A 16,253-nucleotide genomic window follows, 5' to 3' on the forward strand; every position below is an offset into this window, starting at 1 on the left:
TCGAATCCAAGCCAAACCTTTTAAGATATTTCCTTTGTGCTCGGATAGTCTCTCCTCCACCCCATCCCCACTTCAATTGTAGCTTATGCCCCATCACTTACAACCCACTCTACGTCTTGTTAGACCCGCTTTCCCGACCTGGCCTACACAAATTGGTTGTTCCTGTGTCATCTGTGGCTATATTTCATAGTGCCACCTCTCCGCTCTCGTTCAGTTGACGTCACTGCGCTGAGCTCCGGTTGCGGGGGCCAGGGCCATCTATCAAGCAAGTGCTGCAAGTGCTATATAATATTTCTGTCATTATGCTTAATTATCTGGTTCCTGGGCAATGCGTCAACGTTGACCTGACCACTGACTGACACACCTCCTCCCGGGCCATCCTGCCGGGGGCTGGAGGCTTGCGTGCTCTTGTCGAGCTTCAATGTGAAATTAGTTGAGGCAGGACAGGGTTTGGTCTGGTCCGGTCCGGTCCGGTCAGTCTTTTCACATGTAAGATTGAGGTTGAGGTTTCGCCTTTGGAGGGTTAGGGGCTGCACATCGCGTGTGGCAAACGGGCGGGCCATAAATGAAATCTGCTGCCACTTTGTCGCCCATTGTTTAATAATGAAATTAAATCGCTTTACCCGACAAACTCTACAGAAATAAAGAATGAAGGGGCGAGTGGGTGTTGCGGGTTGTTGTTGCTTGACCCTTTGAAGGGGGTAGGGTGTGGGGTGCCAGTGCCGGTGCCGGTGCCGGTGCCGGTACCGTTGGCCCATCCGCTTCTCACTTGTCAGCGCTCTTGTTGACGCTTGACAAATGGTTTTTGGGTGGCACAACGAGTTTCCCTCCTCACCATTCTTCTTTTGATTTACTGCCACATTTTGTATACTTTTTCCCCTTAGTACCAGTACTTAGCAGTAACAGCAGAACTAAGACTAATTCCCATTGAAATGAGTGTAAAAAAGTGAAATGTGTTGAGGCTCGGGCTAAGTGAAATGTCAGGCAATTGTTCAACGTCCGAAATGTAACCTCAAACTGGGCCAACTTACATGCAATGGACAGACGTACGAACGGACGGATCGACGGCACGAATATGTGTGTTATTACTGCCGCTCGCTTTTATTTTAATCTCTCTCTTTGTGTTTGGTTGCATGTGAGTGCGGTTGATACCCTTTAGTGGTTACAGAGCAGGGGTTGTGCTGGGTATAGCTCTTGCTAGGTTTGTCCAAAGTGTGTGCGTGTGTGTTTTTAATTGTCTCATTTGTTTTAAATGATTCGTTGTAAAAAAAATAAGACTAGCAGTATTAAAAGCGAACGTAAAGAGTAATTTATTTTAAAGATCATAGTGCTGCATGCAAAGGCAGTCGTATATACTCTAGCAATTACTCGGTAATCGCTGACTGCGATCAGCTAGGCACCGAGTCTCAGCTTTTGTGTATTCCACCCCCACGCATGGCAACTCGAGCATCGCTGCAGTGAGAAAGAGAAAGCTACATCTTTGAGCTTCAAAAAGGTTTGCTTGAGCTTGGGCTGCTGCCGTTTACCTGCTCGGACGGGATCAACGGCTAGCGCAGAGACAAAATGTAAATAACAAAAACAATTTTTCATGGTTTCTTCTTTGTCGTCTCTTTGGGTTTGAGTAAAGCAAAAACAATTCTGCTTCCACTTAGGGTTAGGGGAGACAATTGCTGAGTGCCCACTGGGACTGTGATTGCACTTTGCGGAGTGGCAGGAGGGCAGATTTGTCTGTATTCCACATAACAAAAGTAACAACTATTTACTCCATTTAGGGTATTTATAAGTCCCATCATTCATCTTAAGGACCCAATCCATGCCCCATTGCGTGATCAACTTTTGTTAATATTTTTTGTTGGTTTCATTTTTCCGTTTTTTGTTTAAATGCCATTTCGTTATGTATTTTTTGTGCTTTTTTATTCGACTATTTTAACTGATAATTTGCGCGCTTGTTGATTTGGCAGCTAATTACATAGTTCTTGCACTTTGCGTGTGCATTTTATTGTACATTCAATGCAACAATTTTATAATTTTACGAGTTATTTGTGTTTAATTTTATGTGCAATTTGTTGGCCAGCAAAATGGCCCTCAGGGCGCGCCATGTTAATGGTCAGAGCACAAAGAGAGAGAGAGAAAGAGTGAAAGAGAGACAGATATGACTGAGAGGATAGTATTCTCGGCCAAAGGGCAACTGTTTCTGGGCCACTGGCTGTTGTGTCAAGTGCTTAAAGTGCCTCAAACAGTGGTTGCCTCTCTCCATTCCTACTGCCAGCAGCCACTCCGCCAGCGACTCTGCCTCGTGCCTGCCCCTCGTGGTCCGTGGCCAGTCCGTTGCTGTGACATAAAATAACAATTACGCAATTAATTGCAGCATTTCAATAATATTTAATGAAGCGTAAACAAAATGAAATGACAGCGGGAACAAAGCCGTGGCCAACATGGCAAAATAATTGCAAATGACAAAAAAAAAAGAAAAGTGGAAAACAAATTTTATATATTGTGCCCCACCCATAACCCCACACACTCGTACATTTAGTAAATACTTATAGCAGCACAATGTGTATGATCATTTATATGGGGCCATGGAATTTATGTGTTTTATCATAATAATTATGAATAAACCAAATGAATAACTGCGAGTGGGAAAACGAATGAAATTGTGGCTTTTGGGCAGCGTTTCTGGGGATGCACTCTCAGAAAGGATTCCAGAATAAATCATAATATCCTCTATAAGAATATGTCCTTTTCTCCCCTACTCCCTTTTCTACTCCTTTTGCTGCTCCTCCTGCACCTTCATTTTGTTACTTCTGTTCCTGCTGGTTTGCTGGCTGGGTGTCTATGCGCCGTTTGGTCACATAAATCTCGGCCACTTAATAGACGACTGCATAATTTAACAGATAAACAAACAAATGAAGCAGCGAGGCAACGAGCAAGCGACGACTCGGCAGAATGCAAGTGCCAATGAATGGGAAACTAAAGCAAAAGTGCCACAAAAGAGACACATAGACAGCCAGCCAGAGAGAGAGAGCAAAACTAAGCTGCCAGGGAAAAAACCTACCGAAACGAAAGCCAAGCCAAGCCAAGAGAGTGAGGGAGAGCGGGAGAGCGACGAGCGGAAAGCAAAAGCTAATTGCCAAATACTAAATTACCCATTCAGCAGTAAAAACATTTCCAAGCTTCCAAGCTCTGCCAGCCAAAACCTGTGAGCGAGAAAGAGCAAGACAGAGCATAAGAGAGAGCCTAAGAGGCAGAGAGAGAGAGGCAGAAAAGGAGGGCAACCCGTTGAAAGCCCTTCGAAAATGTGGTGTAAAACGTGGGCCCAGCCTGCACTCGTCCAAAAATGCTGGGCAAATATATTTCGAATTTGCTGTCAATGCGAAAAAAAAGCACTCCAAAAACACACACACACACATGCTCATACACATACACATTCAGATACGGAGTGACTCCTGTCGAACGGAGCGTCCCATGCCCAACAAGCTGGGCGGGCAGAGAGCATGGGATTTGCTGATTTGCCAGTAAATGCCAGTTACTGCAGCAAGTGGCCAAAGGAAATGGAACTAGGGGCAGGAGCGCAGGAGGGCAGGAGGGCAGGAAGGAGAATTCGGAGCAGGAGAAGTGTTAACAGCAGCCATGGTTGACCAAGCGAATGCGCTGCCTTGGCCAGAAATTAGCCAGAGATTTTGTGGGTTTGAGCCCAGTCCAGTCCAGTCCAGTCCAGGCTGCTGGCTGGTACTTTTCGTCTGTGCTCATTGATATCGATGTTTTATGACTTTGTTTTATCGCTAGTTGGCAAGTCGCTTTCAGTGGGGCATGAAAAATTAATACGAGAACCATCGCAATGATGTGTGTTGGAGTACGTGGTACTCACATAATGGCAGGGATAATAGATTTTGTTAGGAGAAATAACAAGTAAACCATCAAAAAATGTGGTTAACAGGTTGTCGAAGTGAGTTATTGGTAATAGAATTGAAGAGAGAATTAAGAGAGAAGATAGCAGAAGATTTGCAGATGGTTCACTTCTAAAGAGACACATTTCATACATATCTTTGATAACGAATCGATATTCTCGTGTTGCATTTTATGGAGAAATGTACTATAAATCAACAGAATGATGATCCTCAATTATCCAAAATCTACCATAACCTCAGTATATTTTCAGTAACTTCCAACTCTAAAATGTAATCCCTCTGAATTGGCTGCGAATTCTTGCCCCAAAAGTGTCGCACATTTGAAATGCATCAGAGTATCGCATCCCTTTCGGTGCTCGCCTGTGTGGCAGCAGTATAATCGCATCGTTCGATGTATGAGTAAGCACATACTTACAACTGTGAAAGTGGCTCCAAAGTGTAGTTTCCAAATGTAAAATTATAAGCAATGGCCATGCGATTTCGGTCATATCCGTTTCGAGAGTGGAGAGTGGAGAGTCGCAGAGTTGGAGTGGCAACACCCCAAACAGCTCTGCCCCCTATCCTGCGCCCTTTTTACAATCATCATTCCTCCCTCCCTTCTCTCTTTCGCCTCTACTGGCACTTCGGCTCGTCGCTTCCGTTTGTCAACGAGTTCCGGATGATGATAAAAAATGGCTGCTGCTTGCCTTCTCTTACGGCACTGCTGTGTGTGCCTCTGTGTATGGGTTTGACTTAGTAGCTAAAGGATCTAGGAGGCTGCAGCTAAAATTTCATTGCACTCGCCTGCTGCTCGACTACTTAGCGCCAAGTGAGTCGAAGGGGAAACTGCTGTTGGCCAGGCTTAAACTTGAACACGGAGAAAGTCTCTGAGAAAGCGAAGTGGAAAAAGAGAAAGAGAGAGAGAGAGAGAGAGAGCGAAAGAGTGTGCGCTGCAGGCCAAGGCAGCTGCTCATTTCCGCACGCTCAGGCGACGATGACTCTGTGGGGCTCTGGAGCTGCTGCTGCTGGGCGGCACTGGGGGGTTGCATAATAAGCAACTAAGACAGCTTACAGCCAACCCCCCCATGCCTTTGCCATGACAGGCACTTTCAAATGCATTCCTCAGTTCGGAGCTCGTGCCTCGGCGTCCTGTGACTTCTTCTCTACTCGTTGCCAATGCCACAATAAATGTAAAGTGCTGCCAAGTGTCGACCAAAAGCTCACCCCCACACACACATAGAAACTTCTACTTGGCCACCCACACATGCATAGATTATTACCTGCCACTTGGCACCTTTTTCCAACTGCCTCAGCTTCAGCTTCAGCCCCACCCACACACAACTTTTAAGGAGTTTTCTTCGACATTTTTTTTGCCTTCTTGCCAACACATGTTGAAAAGTTTTCACTTGGTTTTTACTGCTGTTTCTCCTGTGCCTCTTTGCCACACTCTTCGCTTTTTGTTGCAGTGACATGAAAATGCTTTGAGTCTGTGTGCAACAAGCTAAAGGTCTGGGGGCAGAGCCAGTACAGGGTTCATGGATTGGTAAGATTAAAATTGGCAGCTGCTGGCCAACAAAATAGAAGAAAACTTGCGACTAATTGACATGTTGCATGTTGCCTGTGACTGTCTGGGGAATTGGCTCTCCATCACTCCTCTCTGTCTGTCTGTGCACCCCCGAGAGTCTCTCTGTTCAAGTTGTTCACTCCTGCAAATGAGTGGGAAAATGCATTTAAACAGTTCCTCGGCTAAATTTCACTTTGAAATCTGTGTCTGGCAACCGCAAGGCGGGAGAGGCAAGCAGACTGCACACCAGCAGGGAGTGGGGCATGAAGGTGGGGCCTTTGAATGCCCCTGTTAATTACACAAAACACCAGGCACAAGGAACCCTTTTCTGGTTGCCTGCTAAGCTACAGCATTAGTCGACCACTAAGCGGCAGGCACAATGCACTACACAAACTACTTGCAACAGCAAAACACATGCAACACTCAGCACTCAGAACACACTCCAATGAGCGTTAATGTTCAGTGTTTATTCACCGAAAATGTCCTTCAAGTTGGCAGCCACAGAAATGCCAGTAAGTTCGATGGCAGCGATGTGTCCAGGAATACAATAATCAGGCTTTGGTTTTGGTTTTTGATTAATTTGCGAAGTAAAGGAAGAACCTCAAGGGAGGACAAGCTCGGTCTGGCCTTTAAGACGGGAAAATGTTCAGTTAATTTAACGCAGAAGGGAAGAGCTCTACGGAGACTTACCTTGAGTACTGGCAGGTGTGCTGTGTTTTTGGAGTATTTATGGAGTGTTGGGTACAGTTTTTCCTAATGAAAGACATCCATAAATGGAAATTGTGCCTGATCTGGCTGCAGCAAATCCACCAAATAGCAAACAGTCCCAGCCACGCCTTCGAACAGACTGTGAGGGCGATCCGGGGTGCGTGCCTTCTGCTTAAACTCCTCGCTGCTCAGCAGCTCCACGAATTTGTGCGCTCTGTACAGGTACATCATATTATGGGTCAAACGGAAGAGCAACAAGAAAACATAACCATTGCCGGCGACACCGTGACAGAGGCCAGGACCCTTGCGCAGGACACCGCGGCGCCACACAAAATCGGCAGAGCAGCGCAGGGCCATCAGATAGCGTTCCTTCTTGAAGATCAGGTGAGCCTTGGCCAGCACATAGACGGTCCCAGGTGCACCATGACACCAGTGCACCAGTTTCCGCTCGCTGCCATCCTGCAGGGCCACAGGGAAGTTCCCTTCGGCATCCTGCAACGTCAGCAAACAGTCTACGGTGCGCTTGACATCGTGCAACACGTCCGAGGGAGTGGAGAGTCCGAATGGCATTCCGGTAGACTCGATGCCGGGATGCTGCCGAAACCAGGGACTCTCTAGGAGCATGTGCATAATGCCGCAGACTCCATGAGCCGCACCCAAATATTCCGTGCCATGAAATTCGTACATCAGCGGAAAGGGGGAGTGGTTCTTGGTGCTGTACTCGCGACCATTGGCCACGACCATTTGGCAAATGGAAATTAGATCCTCATCGGGGATAGTCTGCCCGGGCAGCGTGTCATTCAGCCAGTAGCAGCCAGACAGGTAGCCCGCTCGACCCACCAACAGCTCATCGTAGCCGCCGTCGGAGTCGCCCTTGGGCATCGCAGCCTTGAAGTTTGCCACATCCGTGGACAGCTCCTCGGTGTCGTTGAGTGCCGCAGAGATGGCGGCAGACACCGCATAGATCCCGGCATTGCCACACAAAAAGGAATAGCACTGCAAGGACGAACGTTTCCTGATGCGCTCGGCATTGGCCTTGGCCTTGCCAATAAAATCTGCGGCATGCTGCAAGGCTGTGGGGAACAGCTGCCGGGTGCGGTCGCTGCGCTGCAGCTTCCAGAACATGTAGGCTATGCCGGCATTGCCCACATACACATCCCCACGATCCTCAACTTGCGGCTTACACTCTGCCAGAATGGTCTTTACGTACGACGATATCAGGTCCTTGACGCGCTCTTCATCCAACAAAAAATCGCCTTGTCTGGGGAAGTCTGGGTACAGGTTCTTGAAGTACCGAATGTCCATGTTGGAGAAGATTTGTGGGTTTTGTAAGGCAGCGGGATTTAGTTTGAAGTTATTTGAGCCAGTAACAATTTTACCCAAATGTTCAGGCTTTGCATGCTGCGAATGTTAAGGACTACTAGATGAATTTTCCGTACAGTTTTTTATAAGGCTAAGCTGTAAGGGTGCCCAAGCGGATAAAAATAGTGACGCAGCCTTAGACGCGTCTCACAAAGTTCCTCTTCGTTTCTTCATGGAACTATCTACTCAATAGCATTTCGCTTCGCTCTTTCCATTACTTGGATGCCGCCAGTTTTCTCTCCTTCCTCTGCTCCCCATCTATTTGCCTCTTTGCATATATCTTCTACCGAAAGATCCCCCTGATCCCTCGTTAACCCACTCATTTTATTATTGTGCAATCCTTTAACTTTGATTACTCATTCAAATCCCTTTTGAAAAGCACTTTTAACAGCACTTTAATAGACCCAAAAGAAACGAAGACTCCAAAGCCCGGCTCAAACACCTTAAGGCCACACACAGGAAACGGGGAAAACGGGGAAGTTGTTCAATGTCCTGCGGCTTATTTATGTCCACAGCTTGACTTAATGACCTTCAGTGGAAAGGGGAGGGGAGTGATAGTTGCAAAAGGAAAGACAAAGCGATGTGGCGGTTAAGTCAAAAGGCGTTGAAGGCACTTTCATGAGCTGCCGGCTGGACACTGTCCTGTCCAGTCCTGTCCAGTCCTGTCCTGTGTGTGTGGCCAGCCTGGACAATCACTGAGCAAATCCTGGGCCATTGAAATCAATAAAAGTTAACGGCTTCTCCGGCGATGGAGCGACGACAGGACGGGCACGAAGGATGTCTGCGACGATTGATGTGCCATAAAAGTCGCAATTGAAGCGCACGCCCGCAGAGGAACCAACGAGCTGACCAAAGGGGAAGAGCACTGGGCTTAAAGGGGGGGGTGGGACACTGCCAGACAGTCAGACAAACAGTTGGCGCATTTTACGGGGAGGGGGCTTGAGTCGAGTCGGAAGTGCGTCATCATAAAAAGCTTTCACGGCATTGACTTTGCTCCCCGCCAGAAGGAACGCGCGAACTGCTGGCTTATTGTCTGTGCGGCAGGCGCATAATTTATCATTTAACTGCTTTAATAGTTCCGTTATATTGAAAATATAACGGGTAACGGGCAGGGGTATGCGTTGGGTCCATAAATTGCGCAACAACTAATGGCCCTGCAAAGGATATAGCCCTCGGTGGCAGCCCTTCTGTGTGTGTGTGGGGCTCCTTCTCGGTGTGTCTCGTCAGACTTTTGACTAATGGCCAGGAAAGTGGATGATGGCTCAAAGGGAAAGAGAGAGAGAGAGAGAGGGAGAGGGAGAGGGCAGTGAAAAAAAGGGGGAGTGTGGGCATACATGACAAATTCACCTGCCAATCCGAAGGACCTTTCGCTGTTTTGGTTGATATTTATGATTTTGGCCACAAGATGACTTGCTTGGGCATTGCTTTTTCTTTGGTCAAGAAAGCAGCCAAAGAAAAAAGGAAAGCAGAAAGAGGAGTAGGAGGAGTAGGAGGAGCAGTGAGAAGGAGCGGCAGGACGACAACCGACAAGTTCATTTTTCTGTTGCCATTTGACGAAATTTATGAACTACACATCCGTTTTTCGGGACTTGTCTGCAACATCCAACTGTGTGAATGTGGACTCTGCCCCAAATTTTCTTCCTTTTCCTTTTCCTCTTCTGCTTCTTTTCTCGACTTTCTCTGCTTTCTCTTGTCGCTTCTTTTGAGGTTAAGTTGCACGTGCGCCACATAGCAAACGAGGCGTGTCCTGACACCTGTACTATGTATATAAGTAAATGTACAAATCTATGCCACACACACACACACACCTGCCACATGCCGCATGCCACATGCCATCATGCGGCAGTGTCTGTAACCAGCGGCTGTGTGTCTGTGTGGGATTTCTTTTGGCCAAGCTTTTGATTTGTTTGTTAACCCTCATGCGGTCACCAGAGCTCACAGAGCTGCACTCTGCCTCTGTCTCTGCCTCTCTCTTTGGCTTTCAACGCTCGTTTCACTGATCATTTGGGTTGATTGTGGTCATTCCGAGAAGGTGAAAGATGAAGAAAGTGCGGCCTGGGGGCAGAGACACTCGCAATAGGATTGGGATTGGCAGTTTTAGGTGACAAATTAGCAATGGAAATGAAACAAAAGTGGAGAGGAATTCTAAGCGAAGGAACTGGACTGCAGCTGGTAAGAAATTCATTGAAAAATATGGCCATTTCTTAAGAAAAGTATGTATATGTAGCTGCCTATACGAATGAGTGGAATGATAATAAAGTTTCACTGGGTTGAAGCCCAGAACTGTAGGAGCTCCTTCTGTCTACTGGGAATCCTTAAATACCGGGAAAATGTACATTTTATTGCTTAAGTTTTGATGAATTTGTACAGCTTTTTATTTATTATTAATTCCGTTGGAAATGTAATACTAAATATTGTTTTTCTGTGTGTTTGTTTTCAGGTAAATTCATGGAATATCGGATTAAATTGTAAACCTTTATCAAGCCTATTCCTGGAAGGATTTCGATCCAAAAATGATCTAAATACATGTCTTATTATAGAATAAAATACGATTTTGTTGGGTAAGTTTGGGTAACTTATTTTTCCCACATTTTGTGTAATGAATAGCAAAAGAAATGCCGCACTATTTCCACACACTTTTCCACTTGAATTAGGTAAATGCCTTCTCTGTGTGCCACACCCACTAACCTCACTTAAGGGTTAAGGGTCTCATCTGTGGTCTGCCCAGCCGCTTTCTGGTTAGTTGGCCAAATCACTGCTCACACGAAACTCACACAATGAACCCCAAGGCAGAGGCCAGGCTGAGGCTAGGGCAGAGGCAACAAATTTGGTCACAGACAAGAAAAGAAATACGAGACAGGCTCAAGGACGAAACCACACACACACAGATACACCCACGCACACAGGCACATAGACAAAGCAGCTGTGAGTGTGTCTGTGTGTGTGTAGTCCATTTGATTGCAGAGATTTACGACATAACAATTTATGGAATGACGAAATGATTTCCTGTGTTTTTTACGATTCAATGGAAAAGACCAGCAGCACGATGCAGAGAGAGGCGATGGATCAGCATCAGCCCACACGCACGAAGAGGGGGGAAGAGAAATATAGTAGAGGGAAGGGGAGTGAGCGAGAAAGTGATGATGAGACTCTGCTGCTGGCTCCTCGCTCCCTGCCCTTGGGGTACGCTGCCTTGTGGGCTTTCGCTTCCATCACGCCTTTGCAATATCATTTCAATCAATTTTGAGTCCGGGAATTTCCTTCTTTTTTGTGCTGCGCATCAGTCCAGCGGGTGAAGGGGGGGAGTGGCGCAAACGAATAAAATTAAAACGTCAGCGAATGTGTGGCAGGAGCAGGAGCAGGAGCAGGAGCGGGCCATGGCTGGGCTGGGAGTCTCGGAATGTATTTCCTCCGAGTGGCCGTGTGGCAGGCAGTGCGGGTGTGGGAGCATAATGATATACATGCCACGTACATGCATGCCATGGGTCGTGCCAAGTCCACTAGTGCACACACACCAGAACGAGGCACAGCAGGACCAGGACGAGGACCACTACCAGTAACAGGATTCAGGCATAGGCACAGGCACAGGCACAGCCCACACGCCTCTGCCTATTGCCACTTCCCCAGCGGAAGTTCAATCGAATTTCAACGGAAATTGCCGACATTTCATGAGGTGTGAAATGATTTTATTACATCATTACGTGCAGAGAGAGTGCGCGAAAGAGAGAGGGATAGTGAGTGAGTGAGAAAGAGGTGCTACTCGTGATGGAAAACCCCTTTTCCATGGAGTAACTTCCCCTCAGGCGAGCGACCGTTCGAGGCCGCATGGTTCGCGTTCCCTAAACCAAACCCCTGAAAAAGAATCTCTGCTGCTCCCTCTCTCCCGTTGCCATTCCGTGTTGCATGTCGACATTTAATTATGGCCACGTACTGTCCGCGGCGTCACACATCGAGGCAGGCAGCAGCAGCAGTGGCAAGCCAAGCCACGAGGCATGCTACTGTTGCATGCTGTAGGTGCTACAGTGGAGATTACTTGGGTGAGATTTTATGTTGGACGGGCGGCAGATGAATTAAATATGAATTTGGGTGAGGTGAGAAAATTGAAACAGCGTCAAAGGGTGGCATTTAAGGTGAAGTTAAGTTAAAGAATTAATAAGGAAAACACTTTTTAGAGATTTACTTTTTTACAGTGAAAATATTTATGGATTTGAACAGTTTAAAAGTTTTAATTGAACCTATTTGATGATGGTTTTCCTATAAGAATCTCTGACACATTCGTTTCTCTGAAGATTTTATAGTTACAGTTTAACTAGTAACAATGCGAAATCCGCACTCAAAGAAACAGTAAACAAAAATCGAAGAATCCATAACGGATCTCTTGCTCACTGACCCACCCTCTTCTTTCCTTATTCTTCGCTGTGTTCGTTGCCTGTTTTGTACTTTCGTTTGACTCGGAGCGCAACGGAACAGACAAAACTGCAACAACAACAATAACACTCTTTGCAGATAAGCAAAATGCAAGAGAGGAGAGCGTAAAGCTTTGAGAGAGAGAGAGAGAGATAGAGAAAAGCAAAGCCGAACGCGATGCAGAGCATATCTCTCGAACGCAAGATCGTGCACAAACATACATACATACATACACACAAAAGACAAGCTTTGGCAGAGCAGGTAAAAAGGGCAAAAGCAAAAACAAAATCTATGCAATGCGTTCACTTCGCTTGCAAAAAGGGGAAAGAAGAGAGGGAAAGCAGAATAACTTTTACGAACTGTTTTAGATTCTGAATTGCATAATGCTAGAACTCTTCGACTCTTTGAGGTAAATACTACGTGAAAAAATCTCTGTTATGGGAAGTTTAAGGTAGAAATAATGAAAAATGCAAATCTGCTTTTGCTTTAAGATTATATGTACACCCATTATTGACTTTCATTTGATTTTCCTCGCATCAGCGCCTCTCAAGAATATTCTCTAGAAAAAAAAGGAAATTCTATCTTTCTTTTTCTTTGCATTTTTCCATCTTAACTTAACATTTTACCCTCAAAATGCATTCTCTAACTCTGCCACATGCAATCTTGATTACTTTCACTTCAAATATTCAACCAAAAAGCGAATGTTATTTTTAGCTGCATCCCAAAAATCCCATTTGAAAAGATTCCATTCTAGCGCGTCCGTCCATCAATCTCCATTGGAAGCTCCTTCTACATGAAATTTAATTTCACGATTTCGATACCCATCTTGCCCTTGCTTTTCCTTTTCTCTCAACACATTTTTGGGGTTTTATGTATACAATTAACAATGTTTTCAGTCTCCTCGCTAGAATTGCGTTTTACTCCGACTACACGGATGAAAAATGTGGCAGCAAAATGCATTAAAAAAAGCTTATGAACAGACCATTGGAAAAGTGTGTAAATATACACACCAATGTACATATTTACATACATATGTACATGCATAAGTGGAAAATTCTTTATGCTCTGCCGCTCGCCGAACAATTGTGGACATTAGCGGTGGAAATTGAATATGTTCCGAAAGAAAAACCAGCAGTTCTTTGGCGTAATTTTTTGAATAGAATAAATATTTGAATTTCCACCATTTGATAGGGTTTACTGTGGGTTGGAGGCTGTGTAGGCAGCGATTGGTGGGTGCCATGTTGCACAGCACTCAATCAAGTTGATTGCATTAGAGGCGACTAAATCAGGCACCAACTATAGGCCTACAGCTAAAGAACCCTTCCACGTGTGAGTGTGTGTTGCAACACTCATTATGTGCAGCCCCCTTTTGGGCATTATTTTTGGAGTGTCCTACCCTCAACCGCAGTCACTTTTGCAATTAGAGTGTAATTATTTTATAAACCGAAATGTCAGAGTGTTATTCTGTGCCTGTGTGTGTGTTGAGGAGTCAATGAATCGAACTGCAAGTGCGAGTATTTTCGGTACAGTGAATAATTTGAATGATGTGAATGCGAGTGTGTCAAGCTGTCAAGCGCTCATGGCATCGGTGGGTCAAAATGTGTGACTAAATGACGGCTCCGGCTCCGGCTCCAGCTCCGGAAATGGCTGTCATATGCAGAAGGATCTCTCACTCTGTCTCTGTCTTCCTGTGGTTTGTGGTTGTTTCTATGTGTCATCTAGTGGCTGAATGTCTAATGTGAATGCATTTGATAGTTAGTTTTAGATGCGGGGTTTTAATTATGAGCCAATCTAACTAGATTTGAGACATGAGCAGGAGAAAGGCAACAAGTTGAAGCTTTTTTCTTCATTATCTTCTATACCATTGTCGAGCAGTTCTTCATTCTGTTGTCTACAAAAATGCATTGGACATGAATTAAATATTGAATATCTTTCGTGTACACAATTTGTCTTACCTCTGCTCAAAGCAGAAGTGGCAGACGCTCCATTAAACCATCGGCACATGAATATTCCAGACCAGAGAAAAGCAAGCATCCATTTTCTTTTGAATAAACCAATTACGATCCCTTCTCATTTTACACTTGCAATCACCTTCTCCTGCTGCTGTCCCGTGCCTGTCCCCCTGCCTGTCCCAATGCTGATTGGCATTCCATTATCTGCATCTTCACGAGAGCTTCTTCATTATTCCATCATCATCAGCAAGGAGGAGCAGAAGGAGCAGCTACAGGAGACAGAAGCTCCAGTAGCAGTTACAGCTGCCACTGCAGGATCCTTCATTATGTTGATTCGTGAGGAAGGACGAGTGCGAATACGAGTGCTGGTGCTGCCTGCGTATTTGGTTAAATTGTTGAAGGTCGCCCGCAGGCAGCAGCAGCACTTTTGTGGGTCTGCCTGCCTGCCTGCCTGCCCTGTGGGTCTGCCTGCCAAGTCTCATGTGCATAATTCAAGTTGTTGCACATGCCACACACACACACACACACACACCACACATGTGCTCGACACTCGAGCCCTGTCGACTGTCGTTCTGCTAAGTGTCCTTTGGCAGAGGCGCAAGATGAAAGCAAAAGGCGGCTGAAAATTAAATTAAAATGAAATGCATGCAAAGTGCCACACAGCGACACAGCGACATGGTCTCTCCCGTATCCAGTTCGCCGTATCCCGAGTCCTCAGCTTCTTCGGTGTGTCCTGAGTGTGTACTTTAAGCTTGCAATTAAATTGCAGGACGAGCCGCTCGGGGAATTCCCTCTCACATACCGAAAGGAGATCCTCCCTGCCGCAAAAAGGGTGGGTGGGGCATGTCCAATGCATATGCATTGCAATTAAGCAATCAATGGCATAATTATCGACACATGAGAGTCACTCGATTTATTAACACGCCCGCCCCGAGGAGCAACCAGAGAGCAGCAACAACGACAACGACAAGGATTGTCACTCGAAACGGCAATCGACGACAATCGATGGGCAACTTGTTCAATTTAAATGCTCAAACAAACAAAAGGCAGGCAGAACACAGCCACAGGACGCACAGTAACAGGAGTGGGTGGGTGGAGAGTGTGTGGTTTGTGGAGTGGGTCTCCCCAAGAAGCCATTTTGCCAGGTCCCCAGCCCCGTGCCAATCAGCAGCCGCAGGCCACACAAAAACTGTCGCGACACCCAAATTGGCGGCCAAAGAAGTGTTGCGATAAGTGCAATGTCCTTTTCCGACATGGCTAGACTTGGGAACTTGGAACTTAAATAAATGTACACGCTAAGAATGGAAGAGAAGTTCAGCAGCGCAGAAGTTCTTAAAAGATCAAAACCATTTAAGCATATAAATACCTAAAACAATTTTTGAACATTTAATTTTAATTTCCACCGAAGGTTCTTGCCAAATCTTAGTATTTTATTTGCTGCGGAAAAAAGAGACAATTTTCTCTTTTAAAAAGATGAAAAAATAACTGATAATCTAATATTATAGTTGACTATTTGAGGATATTCCAAAAGAACTGCGAAAAATGCTCTAAAAATTATAGGCAACAGTTATTAAATCAGTTTTTAAATGTTTAAAAATTGTGTAAACATTATACATTTAATTTAAAAGAAATTTTAGTGTTTTACAGAGACAAAACATTAATGAAACAATGCAAATGCATTCTAAATCTAATTTAAAATCACAAATTCTCTTTTTCCGCACTAACTAAAATCACAAAAATGTGCACAAAATCTCCGCGAAAATCAAAGAAAAATGTGGAAAATGTATTGATTTTTCTACTATGTACTGATAAGCGTGCTATTTGGCTGCACTAAAACCAAACAAATCCCAAAATACTATATAAAAATCCCCCCGAAGATAAATGGCATATCATTTCCAACCCAAAGACCCAGAAGCCAACCCCAAACCCAAATAAAACCCCATACGAGTCCTGCTCATAATTCTTTCTGTTTTGACAAATGCTCCGCCCTCTTTGAGGCTTAGTCAGGCATTAAAGACAGATATTAAAGGATCAAAAAATATCGCCAGCTGGTTTTAAATTGAATTCAAGTTTTAATGCTTTAATGGTTTCCGTTTTTGCTCCTAACTTTTATCTGTGCTAATTGCAAGAGAGCAGTCGCCTGAAGTACGAGTCATTGATTTTCCTTGCGGCTTAAAGGAAAAGGGGTTTGCCCTCTCCTAGCCATAAATGATGACAATAAAAAAATAATACCACGGAGCAGCAAAAAAAAAAGTCAGCCACGCGTTGCAGCTTAGCTGCTGGGAAGCTTTCCATTTGATGACAATTCCGTAGATGATTTGACGGTTGCCTCAGCATTGGGGCATTTTTTAATATGATTCTGGTATTTTCTGT

General features: G+C 45.2%; 1 protein-coding gene across 1 annotated transcript; it reads right to left on the minus strand.

Annotated features, from left to right (window-relative positions):
• Positions 1-5,897: 5,897 nt before the first annotated feature.
• On the minus strand, positions 5,898-7,544 carry LOC117581900 (lanC-like protein 3 homolog). The gene is made up of 2 exons (XM_034269369.1): positions 6,142-7,544; positions 5,898-6,078 (listed from the first exon to the last, which is right to left on the minus strand). Exon 1 carries the CDS (start codon positions 7,462-7,464, stop codon positions 6,205-6,207), a length of 1,260 nt encoding a protein of 419 aa, XP_034125260.1. The 5' UTR covers positions 7,465-7,544; the 3' UTR covers positions 5,898-6,078; positions 6,142-6,204.
• Between the last annotated feature and the right edge of the window lie 8,709 nt (positions 7,545-16,253).

Source organism: Drosophila guanche, unplaced genomic scaffold, assembly GCF_900245975.1.
Source record: "Drosophila guanche unplaced genomic scaffold, DGUA_6, whole genome shotgun sequence".
Taxonomy (NCBI): Eukaryota; Metazoa; Arthropoda; class Insecta; order Diptera; family Drosophilidae; genus Drosophila; species Drosophila guanche.

What these genes read in the sequence shown, in the direction of transcription:
- LOC117581900 (XM_034269369.1), bottom strand. Translation starts at nt 7,464, where the DNA reads ATGGACATTCGGTACTTCAAGAACCTGTACCCAGACTTCCCCAGACAA.